This window comes from Atta cephalotes, assembly GCF_000143395.1.
Source record: "Atta cephalotes unplaced genomic scaffold scaffold00039, whole genome shotgun sequence".
Classification (NCBI taxonomy): domain Eukaryota; kingdom Metazoa; phylum Arthropoda; class Insecta; order Hymenoptera; family Formicidae; genus Atta; species Atta cephalotes.
Genome location: NW_012130103.1, coordinates 1,022,873 through 1,045,779, shown reverse-complemented (window position 1 = coordinate 1,045,779; position 22,907 = coordinate 1,022,873). Strand labels below are relative to the sequence as shown.

At 27.7% G+C, this 22,907-nt stretch overlaps 2 protein-coding genes across 2 annotated transcripts in view; one reads left to right on the top strand and one right to left on the bottom strand.

The window, feature by feature from the left end:
• The first annotated feature begins 15,261 nt into the window (after positions 1 to 15,261).
• On the top strand, positions 15,262 to 17,407 carry LOC105622082 (carboxypeptidase Q-like). The gene is made up of 7 exons (XM_012203515.1): positions 15,262 to 15,545; positions 15,625 to 15,775; positions 15,859 to 16,108; positions 16,171 to 16,411; positions 16,573 to 16,755; positions 16,985 to 17,240; positions 17,321 to 17,407. The coding sequence occupies exons 1-7, from the start codon at positions 15,262 to 15,264 to the stop codon at positions 17,405 to 17,407; spliced, it is 1,452 nt and encodes a 483-aa protein (XP_012058905.1).
• Positions 17,408 to 18,755: 1,348 nt separating this feature from the next.
• The window catches only part of LOC105622008 (protein unc-80 homolog), a 25,494-nt gene continuing 21,342 nt past the window's right edge, over positions 18,756 to 22,907 (bottom strand). The window contains 3 exon segments of the mRNA XM_012203440.1: positions 18,756 to 19,343; positions 19,524 to 19,690; positions 21,320 to 21,442. Coding sequence (XP_012058830.1) covers positions 18,756 to 19,343; positions 19,524 to 19,690; positions 21,320 to 21,442 — 878 coding nt within the window.

The window sequence follows — 22,907 nt, the reverse complement described above, 5'->3', positions numbered from 1 at the left end:
TATATATAATTATTTTACCTAAATTTTAAATAACTCTCCTTTTAAATTAAATAAAAGAAGAGTTGCTTAAACCTTATTTTAAAATTTTGTACAAATTTATTTTTGCTGAGATCTTCTTCAAAGAATATATATAATTACTTTAAAGAATATATAATTATTTTATAGAATTATTTTATATAATTCTTTTATAGATGATATATTTATTTAAAACAAGCAAAAAAAAGTTAATTATTTTACAGAAGAAAAAAAATAATATTTACGGCAAAGTTGCTCCGATGTCTCTCCAGACCTCCTTCTCTTCTCCTTCTCTCAGAATATGATTAACATCTCGCACAGGACACTCGCGTAAAACACTCGCGAATAATAAAATATAATCGCGCGCGAACTGTAACTTGAGTCCTATAACTTGAACGGCACTCCCGAAACGCGCGACGCGACGAACCGGCTGCGGTTCGTTCATTTTCAAGTAAATCGGCGGCGAGGGTACGTTAACTTCGCCGTTGGATTTTTTACGAAGAGAACGATTTTACTCAATATCTAAAAATTTATCTCGATATATTACATTTAGATATATCCAAAAATTTTTAGATACTTGAGAAAAAAACGTTTTTTTTCATGTAAATATCCTCTGGGTACTGAGTCCTCCCATCACATCAAGATCGTACCCGTGAGAGGAAAGATAATCTGAAAAATGTAATATATAACTATTACTTATATTACTATGCAATTACTATGCAATCGATTAACTTTTAGAAACAAATATTACGTCTGCAATTCATTATCATTGTGAGATAAACTCAGAGCAGATAAAAGGGCTGAATTTTTTATTTATACATAGATGATGTCTATAAGATTAAAGTCAATAAAATAGGATGTCTAAAGATTAATAAAAAGATAAATGTTTTTTTTATTACCGATAAATAATTCCAAAATTACGGTTAATTTTTTAACAAATCATATAACGAATGGTGCACAAAAAATAAATTATTAAACTATATTAATTGAAAGCTGGAATAGCATTATTTGCACGAGAACATTAACGTTGCTTTTCTATGACTCGTTCATACTAATATCGTTCATACAGACAGTCGCTCTTTTTCACAGTTTTTTTTTAAATACGAAAAATGCTAAATATAAAAAAACGAAACGTTGTACTTAATGAATAATTAATCATACTAATAATCGTATTGTGTGAATATTCGTATTATATTTGGCATACTTTGCGATAAGATTTCAAAAAGTAAGTGTGAAAAAGAGTCGCACGCGACACGATTACTTGTACGAATACTCTAACGGAATGACTGCGCCGTAAACATAACTGCGTCGTAACTACACGTAAATATGACGCACCGCTCCGTGCCACCCCGTACCATCCTTACTCCAAGGTCGCGCGCCAACCGTCTAACTATCGAAATATTAACGAAGTAAAATAATATAATTTTTACATTTTCAATGTTCTCCGATTAATGAAACAATTTCTTATATGTATTTAATTTTAGCGGCGCGAGTCGTTTAATGTGATACATATATTGTGATATATATGTATCATAATATATCATACATTGTGATACACCGAAGAACATATATGACGTTCATTTTATAATTTTAAATATTTCGTATCAATTACAATGCTGACAAAAGGCAAGAAGTAAAAAGAAGTTTTTTACTAGCATGGTTTTTCTTACATAATTGCTCATGAAATGCTTGCTCGTGAAATGCTTTTGACATTCCAACATTATATCTCAATTTTTATTGCTCTTTTTTTTGTAATTTACAATTAAATAAAGATTAATATGTTATATATCCTTTAAATGAAGATAAAATTTATTTTAAATTATAAAACAATTTCGACTAATATTAATAATACGTATAAATGTTAAATAGCATGCATATATATTTAGAGATATGTAATTTAAATAATTTATCTGTTACTTTTCTCGTATTAAGAGTAACACGAAAACGACAATTCTATAATTCAAAGTGAATGAAGATAAAAAGTCACAATTTGAAGTATCTAACAATAAAAATCTCAATTTTATATCGTACATGTGAGAACACATGAAATATCCATGAGCTGTGTATGTGCATAATAAATCTAAGAAATAAAACAAAAATCGTACGAACCTATTAACCTTTAATACACTTAGTTTTAGGCAACCCTATGTAATTCGCGTTCGTAGATATCTAATTTTCATTAATTAATGCGACACCCGCAGCGACTCGTAAAACACGTCTGTCTCCTTCCGAGATCGCCAAGCGAATGCCGAAGTGATGACGTAGCAACCACCGCGCCGCGGCACGCTCCCCCACCCTGTTCGTCGCATGACCTTCCACTGCTCGGGCGCCGTTCGAATATCCAATTATTGCGTATGAAAAATATTCACGATTTATTTAATTATTCGTATTTTGACAAACGGATATCGTCGTACATTTCACGCTTTGCTTTGTGACATCTCTAGTACTTGTTAAATCTTATATTATTTGCACGGTTCTTATAAACGTAATCAGTAATTATTGCGTGTGGAGTATTTTTGATATTCCAACATTATGTGTCTCAATTTTTATTATTCTTTTAAATGATTCATACTTAAACTTATATAAAGGTTGATAATGTTCTATATATTCTTTATGTAAAGATGCATGCAAATTCTTGCGAAACAATTTGCACTAAATACAGCTTTGACTAAAAGTGTATAAAATGTCTTATTAATTATTTAATTTTTCAGCTAAAAATTAATTTATAACAACACTATTGTAATGCCTATTACGACTCGGTAAAATAATTGTTACGATATATATATATTTAAAATAAAAAATATAAAATAAGTTTCAGAAAATAATTTAAAATCGTAGAAATCAGTAAAAAATACAACGAGTTTAAAATAAAAAATATAAAATAGGTTCCGGATACTTTAAAATAGTATTAAATAAGAAATAAGTCAGAAATGTAACTATTTAAAATAATAAATACTAAATAACTCTTCTTTAATTTTTTTATTTAAAATATATACTTTAATTTTCATCACTTTTACAAGTACATAAATATTATTAAACAATTTAACATATATTTTTACATCTTTAGAAAGTATTTATAAAGTTGTATATTAATAATAAACAATATATGAATTAAATTTAAAGTAAAGTTAACAAAATAAGAAAAATGTACTTTTTCATACAAAAATTCTGATACAAAAATATTTAAAAGAAAAATATATTTCAATATCTTAAAGTTGATTTCCCAAATTATAAAATGAAAAACCGTTCAAGTGTCGGCTGTCCAAAAAATTTAATTATTTAGTAATCCAAAAATTAAATGTTTTTTTAATAAACATGAATGGCTATAAATTGACGATATATAGCATTTACATTTTAAACAATTTTATTATTGCTATTGTACAACAGCAATAATAACATGCATTGTTTAAAATGTAAATGCAATATATATCTTCAATTTATAACCATTTATATATATTAATGTTCTGATTAATAAACTTTGTTGCACGGTTTTTGTTTTATTTCTTAGATTTATTGCGCATTTACACAGCTTATAAATATCTTAGTTTAATTATGTTATAATAAGTAATTATTAGTTTATAATAACCCGGAAAAATATTATATATATATATATATATATATATATATATATATGTACATATTCTGTATATATAATTATAATATAATTATATATGAAACACTTTTCCTAGGAACTTTATATACAAAATCCGCGTAGTGTACACAATATTTTTAATAAGGTATTGACGCTCTACTGTTCTTTTGATTATTTATGAATTACTGAATTGCGTCAAATTCACGTCTTATTCTAAAAGTAAAAGTTATTCAGTATTCATTAATTTAAATAACTACACTTCTCACTTATTTCTTATTTAATATTTTAAATAAATTTCCAGAAACTATTTTATATTTTTTTTATTTTAAACAAGTCGTTATTAGTTTTTTATTGATTCCTACGATTTTATATTTTAAATAAATTTCTGGAACTTATTTTTTATTTTTATTTTAAATAATTCGTAACAATTATTTTACCGAGCCACGATCGGCATTATACATAAGTTTAAAAAATTTCTGAAACACTGAATAATTTGCAGTAGTAGTAATATCTTAAATTAATTTACTAACTGAAAAATTAAATAATGATTAACAAGATATTTAGCCAAAATACTTTTAGCCAAAACTGTATTTAGCGCGAATTATTTCACGATATTAAGAAAATTTGCAAAAATTTTGAAAATTTCTGTATCTTTATATAAATGTATCTTTATATAAAATATAATGTTTATGTATCTTTATATAAAAAATATATAGAATATTTTCATTATTATCAATCTTTATTTAAGTATGAATCATTAAAAAGAATAATAAAAATTGAGTATATAACACATAAAAAAAACACATAATGTTGTAATATCAAAAATACCTCATGCGAATAATTATTAATTATGTTTAAAAGAATCATGCAAGTAAAATAGAATTAAACAAGTGCCAGAGATAACAAAAGCAAAGCGCGACGATATCCATTTGTTAAAATCATGTAAAATATGAATGATTAAATAAAAATTATGTAAAGAAAACCACACTAGTAAAAACTTATTTTTATTTCTTGCCTTTTGATAGCACATTATGTAATTAATACAAAATATTTAAAATGATAAAATAAATATTCTTGTGATTAAAAATCCCTTGAGATATTAAAAAATGTGTCGTAATATCATTAATATAAAATATGAGATATCTCTTAATGTAAAGATCATACTGATAAGATCAATGTATTCACAAATTATTCTGAACACTATAACTTCTATCTGATATATTTTTCTATAAAGCTCATATTTTTTGAAATTTTTCATTGTTTTCACATTTGTTTCCTCTATTTTGTATAATTTAGGCTATATCTCCGAAATATTCGTTTAATGCCTTAGTTGTTGACATACGCATTATACATAGACCATTTTACATACATAGTTCTATATAAAAATGAACACAGAGCATAGAAATCTGATAGAACTATCAAAAATTGTCGCTAAAACTGCTACATCAATTAGCAAGCATACAAGCAATTAGCAAGACAATTTTCGGCAAGTGACATGCTACATTCAGATATTAAAAAAAATTAATAAAAAATATGTAAAGATCGAGATCTATGTTTAAAAAAGATTATAGAGCATGGAATTCTGTTAAAATTAACGAGAAATGTCGCTAAAACTGCTATAAACAATCAGTAAGCGAAATCAATTGCTATGAGAGAATGAAGAGAAATTTATTATCAAATTGTTGCAACAGCTGTATTATATTTAGATAGATGTATAAAGGAAGCATTACATGTTGTATCCTAGTGAACCTTTTACGCCCCTCAAAACTTACAATTAAGATTTATAATTTTGTGCGCGCGCGTCCACAATAATACATACAATTTATAATTTTTACAATCTGTTTTTTAGAATCATATTTAGTACCTGCTGCAACAGTCATAGTTATTAGAATTTACGATTACAGAGATCCAAATTTCTGACCAAATCCAGAAGTATTTGATTCAGATTTTTGCCTGAGAACATTCAAAATCATCATCCTTGTTCGCACATTCCGTTTAGTGTTGGACCATGCAATTGCATCGATATGAATAATAGTAGATTCTTTTATACTTTTTCATAAAATCAAATTGCGATACATATTAAATTTTAAGGTCATCAATTTACTGTGCTGGAAATGAAGGCGATAGCTTCTTTGATACATAATTTTTATTTGGAGCCTATTAATTATTTAAAGAACCTTCGGCTACAAACTCATATTACCTATATTTTGTCCTATTTCAATTCGTATAAGATTTGTTCCTGTCAGCAACATTAATGCAAGTATTTGAATCAAATATCGATTTAAGTATCAAAAAACATAGAATGTATATTACGTACGAGATGGGAAAGTAAATAATTACTGATATAATAAAGTTACAATTAGACTTACTTTTTTCAGTAACTGTAACTTAGTTATATTTTTTGTACCTAATATCTGATTAATTTAATAATTATTTTATAATTACTGTATATATTTCAAACTTATTATGTATTATTATAAATATATATCAACAAAATAAAATATTCAATGAACAATCAGTGATTATTTGCGCTAGAAATATGTCTGAAAATCATCAATTATTCCGTCATCTGTTAAGATTTAATCTCTTTGTAAACATCTTAATTATTTTCCTAGTATATATACTAATTTATTAATCTACTAATTTACTAATCATGATGGAATGATAACAAGGAAAATAAAACTTGAATTTATCAACACCATATTTTTTGATTGTCGGATTATACTCGTTATCGAGTATTCAATATTGAGATCCGATAACAGGAGCACTTGATTTTTTCAAGTGTAGCGCTCTCATTTTATAAGAGTACTAGAAATCTTTTAATATGAGTTTGAAATGGATAAAAATAACAGATATATAATTATTTATCTCTTCCTTTCCTCTTTTTTCTTACTTTTTTTCTTTCCCTAAAAGGTACAAAACTATCGAAATTATATACCGAATGGAAGAGGCGAGCAATCAAAAGACCGATTTGTTTTGGCCAGACTTTTATTATAATGTTTATAGAGAACACGACAAAATTAGATAACCTGCGGGAAACGAAAAATATGTTGTCGTATAATCCGGGTTCTACTGCACTTGTCATCATATTGATGTCAATATAACGTTTCTGATATTTTATCAAGAAAACAACAAAAACATAATCTTGCTATTTGGAGTATCATCGATTGCAAGAGTAAATCTGTATAAAATGCAAGATTCTCATTTCACAAATTCTAAGATTTCTATATTTGTATTACCAGTCATAATGTTAATTTGTATAGTATTTAAACTATTTTACACATAAAACTATATAATATTCAATATTTTCAAAAAATAATGTTCAAAAAATAATTATTCAGCAAATTTAAATAATTATTACATAATATTTTATATTAAGCTATATAACTGTAAGTTCCCATTTTATATTAGATAAATATTCAACTTTAAAATTTTAATAAGACTTGTATAATTATTATTAATAAATTACATTATATAAATATTATTACTTATATCATTTTACAATATGCTTCTCAGAATCATATTTAGTACACTGAAAGAAAAATGTTTGTAATTATAATTACATATTACTACCCATAAAAAAATATGGTTGTCCCAAAATATAATTATAAAATTATAATCACTTGTCATTTTTATGGTAATTTCAACTATCAATCATTTTTATGGTAATTTCAACTATTTTATGATCTATAACTTAGTTATAATAACTATAATTATAGTCATTTTAGATTGCCAACTATATACATTTGTTGCTAGAACTATATAGTTATTGTTATTATTATTATAGCAGCAATAATCATAATTCTGGCAATAGTTACAAATATTTTTCTCTCAGTGTAATAGGACAATTATACAAATCAATATTTATGGAGTTAATAAAAATCTCAATCTTTAATCAAATCCAAAAATACAATTTGATCTAGATAGATTTTTGCCAAAAGAACCAAAATCACTCTTACTCATATATATATACTGAAAAAAAATATAGTCAATTTTAATAAATATTTAATTCAATACTGCCAACTAAACATTTTCTTACAATAAATAAATATTTGTTCAGAAAAAAAAAGATTGTTCAAATCAAATTAACATTTCTTGTATCAAATAAATATATCTTTATATTTAATAAATATTTATTAAAATTGGCAGTATTCAATTAAATATTTATTAAAATTATATTTTCTTTCAGTGTACCATTCAGTGCTGGACATAATTGCATCGATAAACAATACTTTTATATATTTTTATATATTTTTATATATTTTCTTGTATAATTAGTTTGCGGAACATATTAAATTTTAGATTTGCTAATTAGATTTGGAAATTAAAGCAAGCTGTTGAACTAAATATAGATTTAATGAATGCGTAAAAAGTAAACGTCGAAGAAATAGTAAAATATGTATATTACATACTGAGTAATGAGAAGTAATTCGTTACTCATGTAATAATGTTATAATTAGAGTTACTCTTTTTATATTTATAATAATATTTATATTTATAATAATAAATTTAAAAAATATATACAATAATTATAAAAGTAACTATTAAATTAGTTACTAGATAGAAAAGTGTAATTATAATTTAATTATACTTTTATATACATTTTTCAAATTTATTACATAATGAAGAAAAAGTTTCTTCGTATTTTTTAATTCAGAATTTTTATACAATATCTTCGTCAAAAATAAATAAAATTTAAATTTCAAAAAAGGGTTTAAAATTTATATTTTCGAAATAAATCTCTACTTTCGTTACTATATTTTTTGAGTTTCTGTGAGTTTGGTAATTTCTACATTTAAAAAATTATGAACTGACAGATGAAAGATGAAAAATTTTCTTTTTACTTTAGGGATCTCTCACGTGCCCAAAAAAAATTTACGAAAATTTTCGACTATCTATCGTGAAAGCTTGAAGCTTTTCCTATAATTCTGACTTCGATTAGAATCTGTTTTTTAAATTGCGGTATTTTGCAATTTAAAAAACAGATTCTTAAAACTGTGCTCTAACGAATGATATAACTGTAACGAAAATTTCCCAACAAATGAAAAACTTTTGCAAAAAAATTTTTTTAAATACGAAGAAACTTTTTCCCCGATCTAATATTATTATAAATATATGCACTGCGTTTAGCAAAATAAAATATTCAATAAACAATCAGTTAAATTGAAGTGTATATGCATATATATATATATATATATAGTAATTAATAAAATTACCATATATCTGTTATCTTAATAAAAACATTAATTTACTCACCAATCAGATGCGCAACAACGAAGTTACATTTGTAATGTTGCTATAATGATTCTGTAATAAAAAGAATATGAAATTAAAATAGAGCAGAAAAAAATTAATCAATATTTTTAAAAATTTAAGCAAAAAAATTGAAAAATTAAAAAAAATATTTATTAAACACAAAATTATAATGAATAATTATATAATAACCATATAATTTTTTAAATACATTGAAAAAAAATATAGTCAATTTTAATAAATATTTAGTTGAATACTGCCAAATAAATATTTAATATAAAGATATATTTATTTGATACAAAAAATGTTAATTTGATTTAACAATCATTTTTATCGAACAAATATTTATTTGTAAATGCTTAGTTGGTAATGAACTAAATATTTTATTTTAGTTATTTTAGTTAGTTAAAATTAACTATATTTTTTCTCAATGTAATTTTTATAAAAATTGAATTTTTTAATTCATTATTCAGTTAGACAAAAAATAAGACGAAAAAATATTTTTTATATAATTATTGGGTTGTCCGAAAAGTTCGTGTCGATTGAAGGAAAATTGAAACGCAGAAGATTTAAATTTTATACATTTATTAAATTATATAGATTATTCGGCACGAATTTTCCGGATAATCCAATATATAAAATTATATAAAACTATATATAATTTTATATATTTGTATATAAATGGACGTATTTTATATATAATTATATATAATTCTATATAATTATATATAATTATATATAATTATATATATTTTTATATAATTATATAGAAAATATTTTTTCCGGGGATTTATAAAAATAATTAAACATTTTCTAAAAAAGATCTTAAAATATATATAAAAATATTTATAAAATTTCAAAAAATAATCCTCTTTTCTTATTATCATTTTTAAATCATTCTAAAACAAAACGACTAAAAAAATGAACAGATAAAAAATATTGATTTCATATAAGCAAAATATGATATTTACTACAAGATTGCTCCGTCGGTGCTCGATGTCTCCCAGACCTCCTCCTCCTCCTCTCAGAATTGGGTTGACATCCTCACAGGAAAAATGTAATATACAGTTATTATCTATATTATCATGCAATTATCAGTTGACTTTTAAAAATATCAAACACACTCAATTTGTCACCATTGCGAAATAAATTTAGAGTAGATAAAAGGACTGAATCACTAATCATATGAAATATACGTGATATATAATTGTTATCTCGATTTTTTTATGGATAATTAATCATGCGAGCTAGTAATTGTATACTTTTAGTACTCAGTAAAGTACAATGTTTCATATTACCTAGCATTTGTCGCGATTACGTTTCAAAAAAAAATGTGAAGAGCGATACGCGATGTAGTTACCTGCTTGTACGAACCTCGATAATGAAATGACTGCGCGGTAACTTCGCATGAACATGACGCGCCGCCCTTTCGCGCCAAAACAATCTCAAAGGTCGCGCGCCGATCATCTAACTGTTGAAATATTAACGCATATTACGCATGAAATAAATAAGATAATCTATTCGTTACATTTTTAAAATTCTTTGAATAGGCTTTATTACGATCTTTGCTTTATTTCTTGAATTTGTTACGCACATAACTCATCTATATTTTACATATTTCAAATTGTATTACAATAAGTGATTAGTTTTGTGTACAATAAGTGATTAATACAATTTGAAATATCTAAGATATAGATGTAATAATTTTTCGTTATATGAAATTCGCTCAATGCACGCAATATTTTTAAGAAAAGATTAACGCATTTTCACTTTTTGTTACTTTTGAATAGTAATTCGGTAATTTAATAAATCTAAATTTATGCGTCGTGTGTATGCGCATTCGAAAATAGAAAGTGATATGCAAAGCCATCGACATGCTATCACTCGTAATTATTAAAGAGGACATTATTAAGTATCAGTCTAAACGTGATAATTTGTAATTTCTAAATTAAATTATCATATATTTCAATGTCTATTTCGAGCTTATGATAATATAATTATATACCTTCGACAAACGGCAGTCGCTTCGACATTTACAGATCACAAATTATAAGTATCAATTCGTAGATATTATATTTAATTTTCGTGGAATAATGCGACACGCGAAGCGTGTCCTTCCGCACATCCGTCTCCTTCCAAGGTCACCGAGCGAATACCGAAATGACGACGTAGTCAACTACCGCGCCGCGCGACACGCCTCCCCTCGCCGCGCGGCACGTTTCCCCTCGCCATGCAACGACACGCTCCCCCTCGTCGCGCGGCGAAAAGCGAGGGGGACCGTGCCTTCGCTGTTCGTCGCGCGTCGTTTTTTTACCCAATTATTGCGTATAAAAAATATTCACGGTTTATTCGTATTTTACATGATTTTGATAAACGGATATCATCGTACATTTCGCGCTTTGCTTTGTGGCATATCTCTGACACTAGTTTAATCCTGTATTAGATATTTGCGCGATTCTTTTAATAATTGGTAATTGATAATTATTCACGAATGTATTTTTGATATTCCAACTTTGTCTTAATTTTCATTATACTTTTAAATGATTCATACTTAAAGATTGATAATATTCTATCCTTTATATACATGCAAATTTTTTAATATTGCGAAATAATTTGCACTTAATACAGCTTTGATTAAAAGTATTAAATATCTTGTTAATCATTTCATTTTTTAAAATTAAAAAATTACTATTATTGATGCAAATTATTCTGGGTTTCAAAGATTCTTTAAACTTATGTACGTATAATTTATGCCGATCATGGCTCGGTAAAATAACTACGATTTACTTAAAATAAAAAATATAAAATAAGTTCCAAAAACTTATTTAAAATATAAAATTCATAGGAATCGATAAAAAACTTATACGACTTATTTAAAATATTAATAAAATAAATTCGGGAAACTTATTTAAAACGCTAAATAAGAAATAAGTCTGAAATATAGTTATTAAAATAATAAATACTAAATAACTCTTTTATAGATTTTATTTAAAATATATTCTTTAAATAACTTTATTTAACTTTTAGTTCACACCTTAGTTTTGAGTACCCTTATTATTTATTTATCCGTTAGGTTATTCTGAATTAATTTTCATCACTTTTATAAGTATAAAAATTATTTAATTATTACGATTTTTACATATATTTGGATCTTTAGAAAGTATTTATAGCTTGTAAAGTTGTACAATATAACAAATTGTATATACTCCTTATAAATCAAGTGCTCCTGATGAAAGTAAATCGCTGAAATAAATCTATTAAATTAATAAAGATTTCAGCAATTTATTTTCATCAGAAGCATCGAAAAAAATGGGTATTGGCCGATATTCATAGTCAGATCTTATATTCACGATCGTCTTAAGTATAGTCTTAAGAAGTCACGATCAGAAGTCAAGTCAGAGGGCGGTATTCATAATCGATTTTTATATTCAAGACCGTCTTAAGTACAGTCTCAAGATGCCATGAACCAATCAGAGGGTCGTATTAGCATCTTAAGACATTACTTAAGACAGTCTTAAAATAAGAACGGACTATGAATACCGCTCATTGTTGTGTAGTTTGCATCCTCTTCTTCAGAAGACAATAATGTGCAGGGGCATTTTGTGGTTACAGGAAAAAGGTCCTTGTGTCCTCTCTGATGTTTCTCCCTGGTACAGAATATAATACAGAATAAAACCAAACGTAACATGAAACAAAACCAAAGACAGATGTGTTACCCGACGAAAATATCCATGGAAGTAGTTCAGTATGTACATAGAGGCGCTTGTAACGATGGTTCCATCTAAAACGCGGACATATCTATTCTTAAGGACTGCACACATTCGTAGAAATAAGGAACAGGGAACAGAGAATAAGAATTTCAACCTATCAGAAACTGTATATTTCATAGAACATGATTTCTGATAGGTTGATATTCTTATTCTTTGTCCTCTGTTCCCCACTACATTGATTGTACGCAGTCCCTCAGCTACTATTAATCTTCTCTAAACCTATGTAGATGTCTGTCAATTAGTACTACATCACTGCGCCAAGCAAGACTACCTTCTTCACGAAATATTTTATTATAAATTCACTATACACTATACATTGTGAACAACATATCCAGTAAGTACATTTTATTGAAAATTACACGTAAAATAATTGGAAGTAATAAATGTTAAAAATTCAAATTACAATTACATTAAATTAAATTTTTTTTAAGATTTTAATTTATATTAAAGAAAACTATTATTTTTTATTCGTTTTTTATATTACATATAAAAAAAAATTGCAAAAATAATTTATTATTTTGCGAAAGTTTTGATAGCATCTTGAAAATTATAAGTATGATATTTAATTTAAATTTTTATGAAATAAATAATTGTCAAATGTGTTTTACGAGATATGAAATTATTATTTTATAAATCAATAATTTACAACGCCGATCATTAATCAATCGATGATATGCATGATGTTTTATTCAGCAAAGATTAGCTTCATATGCTAATAACATTCATATAATCGGGTGTATTATAAAGTGTTTTAAATATTTTAAATATACTTTTAATTTTACAAATATGTAATGTATAATGTATGTGAGAAATATAAATAATTTATTTAACATTAATTCTCTTTATACATTGATAGGATGTAACAATATAACGTCGTGAACATGACATTATTGCTAATTATTTATTTAAGTAGAGGAAACTGGAATCAAAAATAATACAGATAAGTTGTAATGCTTACTAAAAATGCTTAATAAAAAAAATATTATTATAAATAAAATACACAAGAAAGAGAAGAAGTTTGTAATATAAATAATTATGAACTTTTTTATCTTTACTTTATGCTTTTGTATTTTAAACAAAGAGAATGCTCATTAATTGCAAAGCAATCATATAGAAACGACCAAATACGAGTTAATTTAGGTGATAATATGTTTTAAAAAGTTTAATAACCTAATGTAAAATTGTATACATCAGTTCTATCCTTGAGATTCGATATATAATAATAAGAGATCAAATGAAATGAAGACATATAAAAATTTATTCTCAAGAGAGATGATATTCTTTACAACATTTTTATTAAGAAATTCTTCATCAAAATTAGATTTTTCTATTTTTTCCAAAAACATTGACTAAACGTGATTCTCGTCATTTAATAATAAATTTGTTATCATAGTTTTACTATTTGATGCTTTACTACTCATTTTTATTATTGAACATGAAAGATTACATTCCACAAATCATCATTTCATATAATTCAACAAAATTTTATTTGTTTGTTTGATTATTGGCTTCTTATTGTTAATATTATTCGCAAGTTATGTACGTTTAACAAATTAATACTAATTTGTCTATTATTCGTCGTTATTAAACGACTATATAAGTCGACACGTATGTATACAATTTTATTAGATTATTAAATATCTTTTTAAATATATTAACATCTAAATTTTTTTATATTATACTATTATTGCTTTTGTATTTTATTTATAATATTTATAATGTTTTTTGCAAGTGTTACAACTTATTCGTGTCACTTTTAACCCGAGCTTCTCATATATAACGATCAAAAGTTTTTAATACACAGTTATTGTCACATTGGTTAATTATTTATAATAATTTCTTGTATTTCTAATATGAATTTATTAAATCAGTCATCTCATGCTATTATATTGATACAACTATATTTATGGCTCACTGGGCGTTTAGATATCATTATCGTAATCATTGATCAGTGTTGCAATAGATTGCAATATATAAACAATATTATGTAAGTGAAAATCGATAGATAAGATTATCAATAATATTAAGCAAAAATCAATAGATGAGATAAAAAACACATGAGTGAAAATACTATATTCGGTCAAGGCGATTTTTTATGTACATAATAAATAAATATTGTTTGTAAATTTATACAATTTCCAGTTCAAGCAAACTGTGAGCTGATTATTTGTCGATCTTAAAATACAGTTCTAAATCAAAGCTAGAATATTACGATGCAAATAATTATCTTAGAATACTTTTAATAATTTGATACTAATAATAAGCATTTTAAAAATTGTAAATAATTATTAACAGCTTTTTATTTAAAGTGCTTTGCATCAATAATGTTAGTAAAGTTGCTTGTCAAAATTAATTTATAATATTACTACTTTTTAGGACTGCGTTTCAAAATCGATAAATAATAATCGACACACACTTTGCTTAAACTTAAATTGTATAAATTCTCGATATTGTTAAGCACAAAGAAAGTTGCTTTGACCAAACATTTTTTATTAATATGCATTATTTAATATGTTTAATGTAATTTCTATAATGGTACACAATATTAATGACACAGGAAAACCGCATTTAGCAATAATGTGGTATAAAGCAAACAGAATTATCTTTGTGTGCTTGTTATGCGTTCAGTCAATGATAACAGCATATGACCAGGATACTTGCCATCTGTCAAATCATTTAATTCAAGAGATAGACTCTTATGCGCCAATAGTACACAGAATAATTAATGAAAGTATGCAAGGTTCATTCAAAGGAACCACATGGCAAGATTTGGCAACGTTTGTTGATAAGTTTGGTCCGAGATTTACTGGTACCCAAGTTCTTGAAGACGCTATTGATTACGTATTGAACAAGTCGATCAGTTTAGGTTTAGATAATGTTCATGGTGAGCCAGCCACTGTACCACGCTGGGTCAGGTATAATTCATAAACGCACATTAAAATTAAATAATTTTAAAATAAAAAACAAACGTGATGATTACGATAATAAATCCAGAGGTTCGGAATCTGCAACTCTTTTGCAACCACGGCAGAAAAATCTGGCGTTACTGGGACTGGGCTATAGTATTGGTACTCCGAAAAAAGGCATAACTGCTAATGCTGTCGTAGTGAATAGTTTCGCAGAACTCAAGAAAAGGGCAGAAGAGGTAAATTTAACGAATAAAAGATCGAGACGCAACATATTTTTATAATTCCTTAATTATAATAAAGTAAATTTTAAATGTATCAGATTCCCGGAAAAATAGTCGTATACAATCAAAAGTTTGTCTCGTATGGAGAAACTGTGGAATATAGAAGCGTGGGAGCTATAAGAGCTGCAGAATTGGGAGCTGTAGCTGCATTAATCAGATCAGTAACGCCATTTTCATTGTACACCCCACACACAGGTATGATGAATTACGCAGAGAACATTACTAAAATCCCAGCTGCTTGTATAACTGTCGAAGATGCAACTCTTCTGGGAAGGATGGCGGATCGAGGTAAAAAAAAAAACACTTCTTCGCTAGACAAATAACTGATGGTATTATTTATATTTATTTAGGTGAAACGATAGTGATAAACTTAAAAATGGAAGCGAAGAGATATCCCGATACTCAATCTCGAAACATTATAGCGGATATCATCGGTTCTAGCGTGCCTGCAAAAGCAGTCGTCGTTTCTGGACATATAGATAGTTGGGACGTTGGAATAGGTGCAATGGATGATGGAGGTGGCATTTTTATATCTTGGAACGCATTAAAATTGTTGAAACATCTCGGCATCCGGGCGCGAAGAACGATAAGGTTCATAATATTTCAAAATTTAATTTAATTATTAATATGATTATTAATATAAGATTAAGTATGTATATTCTGTAAGCGTCTTGTTATACAGCAAATTATTTATATTATATTTAGAATTTATAATTTATAATTTATATGATATTATATATATATATATATAGAATGATAATGTGGACTGCCGAGGAATTTGGTCTTCTCGGAGCGGAGCAGTATATACGAAATCATGCTGCAGAGAATGGAAATTTGCAGTTCGTGATGGAATCTGATTTCGGCACTTTCACGCCTACAGGTCTCGAAATTTCAGGAAACAAAATGACCCAATGTATACTTCAGAGAATAATGCGGTTAGTTCCTTAAAATTTTGTTTTCGTTTGATTTATATTTATTATTGCGATTATAAAATATTAATTTTTTTATTTGTTATTTATATTTTTAAGAAATTTTAAAGTTTAAAAAACGTTTATTGTTTTTATAACAATTTTTATATTTAAATTTAAATAAATATTATTTTTTTATATTTATTTTATAATAATTTTTATTATTTAAAATAAGCATAGACTTTTATATTTCTAGATTGTTGGCTCCGTTGGGTGACATGAAATTAAAGAGCCCATGCACAGGCCCTGATATATCGTTTTGGATTAAAGCTGGCGTACCAGGTGGTGCTCTTTTGAATCGAAACGAAAAATATTTCTATTATCACCATACAAACGCGGATACCATGTTGGCAGAAAATCCAAAAGCTCTGGATATGAATACAGCTCTATTCGCAGCGGTATCATTTGTTTTAGCAGATATCAGCGTTGATCTGCCTCATAATTTCACTAGCGTATCATAAAATTCAGTTTTTGATATATATATATATATATATGTGCACATATTGATGAATATGTAGAATTCTGTATCTAGATTATCGACTTCATCGCCATGTTTGAGGGTAGCATGGCGATGAATCTTAAGTTCACTCTCATACATAAATCCAATCCAATCCAATGACGCGACACTTCAAAGTCGAAACAAGGCCTCTCATACGTATGTCTGTGGTGTGCACGCAGGTTGTACATAGAGACATACGGGACTTATAATTTAATGCTCGTTCCGAACGACAGTTTTTGATTTTCTTGGCAATAGATATTCTTGATGGTTTGCCAGACTACCGAAAAGGAATTATGAGCGCATGAAAATTCTTTGAATCTGCTTGAGATCGAATCCGGAATCTCTGGCATAGTGCGCTATTATGTCATGCTCGTGCTCATTAATAAATCACATAGACAATATCGCGGACAATATTGGGTAATAGAAATTTAATGGCATAAGTTAATACAATTAAGTATCGTTCTATTTTTGTTACTGAATGTCAAGAAAGATGGAATCATGATGGAAAGAAACTCAAGTGTAACTCTAAATATATTTTTAACAGTTAATGACGTTTAACAATTAAAAACGTGATACCATATGCCACCGTATGAAATTCATCTCAAGAATAAATCATCTGATAAGTTTTTTCGCATTATATATGAAATGCTTGTGTTGATTTGTATCGATCCAAATGAAAATCACCTATCACAGACAATATCACATGATAATGATATATTTACAGATAGAATGCATATATGTGTATACATAAATTAAAACAAGAAATATGATCTTAAATTTTGAGTTGTTCTTTTCTTTCTATTTTATTTCTTTCTATTTTATATTTATTTATTTCTATTACATGGCAGTTTAGATTTAAATATAGAAATCTGTGGAAGTGGATATGTAAATTATTGAAATTATGTATTCATAGAGTGTTTTATTTCAAATATGCTTGTATATACAATCACAGCATATAAACGATTAGGCCTACGATAATGAATAGGCCTAGACTAAATTCTTTAAAAGCATCGAAATGCAAATGTGATCAAACAAGCTAGATTTCATGAATCACTTTCTATTTGATCTCTTTGCTTGCTTAACAATCTTATTAAAAGATTTTTCAAAGACTATTCAAAATATATTATATCGTGGCTACCTCGCAAAAATGCTAAAATTAATAGAATACATATGTTCCACAAAGTCCAATTATTAAGATATAGCTTCATTTCTCTGATTTGCAATAAAGCAAATAAATTGTATTAAAATATAAAAACATTTTTATGCTAAATTATAATGGGATACATAAGTTTTCATTAGTCACGAAAGATTTAAGAACTAATAAATAAAGAACTAAATTAAATGATCTTATAATCTCTCACATATTATTCTCGATATTTAAATATTAGTTTGAATATTAGTTATCTTAAAATTTCTGATTGTATGTATAAATTATCAGTCTCAATCAAGCATCAATGAATTTTGTGATTTATATTAATGTATCTTCGTCCTGATTTGGAAAGACCATCAATAAAGAATGCTGAGAAGTCGTTCTCTGACTTGAAGTTAACAGAGCGGTTTTCTCACCTCCGCTGCCATTCATCGAGCAATCCGGAGAACTGCCATCGAAAGCTATGTAATTGGTGGTCGTGCTACTCGTAGATGGCATGTCATTTAGATCCGGTGAGGCCAAAGGCGGAGCCTGACCTGGACGAGCATTAGTACCGTCTAATGAGACGATCTGCATACTATATGACTCACGATATCCAGATGTACTAGATGTGTCTTCGTCCCAGGACACATCTGACACCTGAGGATGCACGTGGTGATGAAAGTAGTGACAATGATGGTGCTGATGCGCCGCTCCATGGAAATGCTGCTGATCTGCAGGCATGTTGGAATTTTTGTCTCCGTCCGATTTGCGAATAGACTGGCTTCGTCTAGAACGAATGGATGAGGAATTAGATGGAATATTAGATGATAGCGGCGGATCCACTGCTGATGATGTCTGTCCTGTCGCTTTCGGTTGACTCGTTGGTTGTTCCACGAGGGCTGCATCCAACTGTTCCAACTTTGTCTACGTCGTGAAAGATAATATTCTATGTAAAGTAGAATTTAATACTAAATAATCAATTAAATTATAATTAAAAGTAAAAATACGATGATAATGAAAACTATCGAGAAGCTATATGGAAAACTAAAAAATTCTATAATTCAATAATGATTGGAAACTTGAGACCGGAAACACTGAAAAAACTTATGTAAATGTTATCACCTCAATGTGACTCTTTCGACTTTTTCTTAAGCGGAAGGTCTTCTTGCTTTGGCCCATAGAACGTTGTAAGCGAGGCTTGTCGGTACGTAATTCTCCGGAACTGTCTTCGGTCGGACTGCTTGGACTTAGCTGGCCCGTCACCGTCTCTCCTGGCGGGACAGTCGACGATCACACATGTCGCGTCTACCGTTTTATTCACGAATTCTACTCTACGATTTATCTACTCATGCTTCTTTTTCGAAGTGTATGATTCAAGATTGTTTTTGAAGTGCGTAGGAAATATTTTACAACCGCGTTTCGCGCATACTTGATGGTACTATGTACTATGTACATCTCTAGTACAAAGTAAGTTTTTTTAAGATTATAAATATATTCTATTTTATAATTTTTGAACATTCTTAGACGTGTGACTCTCGACAGAGATTAGACATTACATAGAAAATTAGGGGTGTATTCTTTATGGAATCGAATGACATTTAGATCGATCGTTAATTCTGAAACAAAATATTTCAACTTTGATATTTAGAGAAAATGCTATAAAAACATGGATGAATATAAAAAGATCAGACATAGATTAGAAATGATTACTGTACAGAGAATGTTTTATATAGATTGACATATAATGATGGAGAGATTTTATACGTGTAGAATACGGTATTGCATGTAAGTTGCACATTAGTTAAAAATCGGAATTAATATTTTTATAGAAAATGTTACAATGTCTATTATATGCATGCAAGATTGTATTTACAAAACAAATTATTTTAATGCTTCGGAAGTGATAACGTGAGAGTATTGTGATTATGTATGCACATGTTATACATATCCGCGCATTAGATATCCCAGAGGGAAAGATGTTTATGTCAGAGTTACATAAGAAACTTCTTGCAAATTGAGAGAATTAATTAAATATAAAAAAGAAATGAATCAAAATAGTCATTACATTATGTGTTAAACGTAATATTTGAATGCTTCTATTCTTAAATTATTCTATTCATTCCAGAAATACAAATTCTATTTTTTGGCAAAAATGTTAATGATGTAAATAATGGCAATGTCGGTTAATTAATAAATAAAACCTAGTGTAATACATAATTAGCTTTCGTCTTACTTTAATAAATTAATTAAAAGCGTAAAGTTTAATCCAAATTTTATTTGGAGACACGGTAGTGTTTCGGCGCTAAGACATGGCGTGAGACACTGACGTGCCTCAAATTTACCTTATGAGTTTTACTTCATGCAAAAGCTTAACTAAATCTGCAAAATCTAAACTACGAATTTATTTCTATTTAATTTAATTTCTAAGTAATTTCTCAAGTTTAATGTATTGATAAAGAATGATTGTTTTATATATGACATACAAAATGAATAATGCAACTAAAATAGATGTAACAAACAGAAGAAATATTTTCTACAATCTTGCATTTTTTTTTATTTTTATTTAAAGCTATCTGTTTAACAAGAACGCGGTAATGTCATGTTATTAATGAAAAGTATTACTGCAGACGAATTAATAAAATTGTAATTCCAAGTTATATTTTCAAAGTCAAATTTTTGATCGATTAATTTGATCGATCAAAGCTTTTAATTTTTGAGAATGAAGACTAAAGAAAAATTTAGTCTTCTAAAATAAATCTCTGTAAATTTCTTCAATTCATTAATTTTTGCAGTAATATTCAGATATTGTATCAAGTTAGAAGAAGGAGATGAAGTCTTTCAAGGAACATGTTATTAAATATATGTATCGTGTACAAGCTAAAGCGGGGACAGGGATTTACCTGCTGAGTTTCTAAACTCTACGGAAGAGACAAAGCGCAGCTTTGGCGCCTTTTGGTGAGGTAAGATAGAATGAAGCTTAACATGGTTACGTTCATCGCTAGTAGAAGATGATTGGAATCTATCTGAAACATGCCACATCGAACGTCTAATATGAGGGGAGGGATAACAAGTAAGACAGACCACGATATAGTAGTCATCGTTGATACGTTGTTCACGATCATACATCGTGTCAATGTTGCACACTTCGAACCTGAGTCTTGGGAATATTGGTTAAGTGTAATTGATGCGATAAAGTGTAATGTCTTAAATGATTTTGTTGAAAATAAAGTCACCTGAATTTGTAGCTTATGAATGATTCATGAAATTTCATATAAAATTTTACGTTTCTCGATGCATTTTAAAATTATATGAGTAATGAAATGAGATATTGTATTTATATCCTGATCTCATAATCACGATTTTACTTGATAAAAGTAATAGATGATGACGTACCAATTAGACAAAATATTATAATATTAACATACGATCAGTTATATGAATTGCTGTAAATACCTATACGATGTTGCTTCGATTAGAAAAAGTATATTAATCGATACTCTGTATTATAAGAAGAGAGCAAGTAATAATAAAGTATTTCAAAATGAAAGATTTTCATGATATCTGAAGAATTTATTGAAATCAATTGTATGTGTCCTTTGGACTAAGAAAGCTGCTGGAAATTGAATGTGTCGATATGAAATTGTCGATATCGATAGATGTTGCCGTCGTGTTAATTAACTGTGAAAACAATTAATGACAATTAGTTTCGTGCTGTCGAGTAAAGCAAGAAAGCGACAGAACATCGAAGCAACTATGATATGTAATAGAGAGTGACTACTCAACGATTACGGGTACCAACTGTTGGACATTACCATTGTCTAAATACTGCTATGTAATAAGTTCCTTATGAGTTTGCGTATAAAACGTGATGACAGGAGACGATAATAGAATACCAGTGTTCTAAAAGAAAATACCGTGAAATAAGATTGCGTATTCTACAATTTTTAAAGAACTTTTTATATCATCATACAATAATATTTTTATACAATTTTACGATCTGATCTTTAATTTCTGTCATATTTTAATTACATTATAATTTATTTAAATCACTATTTAATCAATCTCGTTTCACGGTAAAGATGGATTAAGGAGGTAACAAGAAGTGGACGAAGACCGAGGTAGGCGACGCAAGAAACAGGACGAGCGATCGATATGATCAAAATTACAAAAAAGTGTTAAGCGTGAGAGGGGCACACACCAGCAGGATATATATTATAGATCGTGTTAGAATTGATTGAGTTGTAGAATCGGTCCGCTTACCTCCGTTCCCTAGCTAGCAATGGAAGTAACGTAATGATCAATGTGTCAATAATACGACCAGAGAGAGAGAGAGAGAGAGAGAGAGAGAGAGAGAGAGAGAGAGAGAGAGAGAGAGAGAGAGAGAGAGAGAGAGAGAGAGTAGAGTAGTAGTAGTAGTAAGTAGTAAGTAAGTAAGTAAGTAGTAAGTAAGTTAACGTAACGTTAACGTTAACGTACGTTAACGGTTAA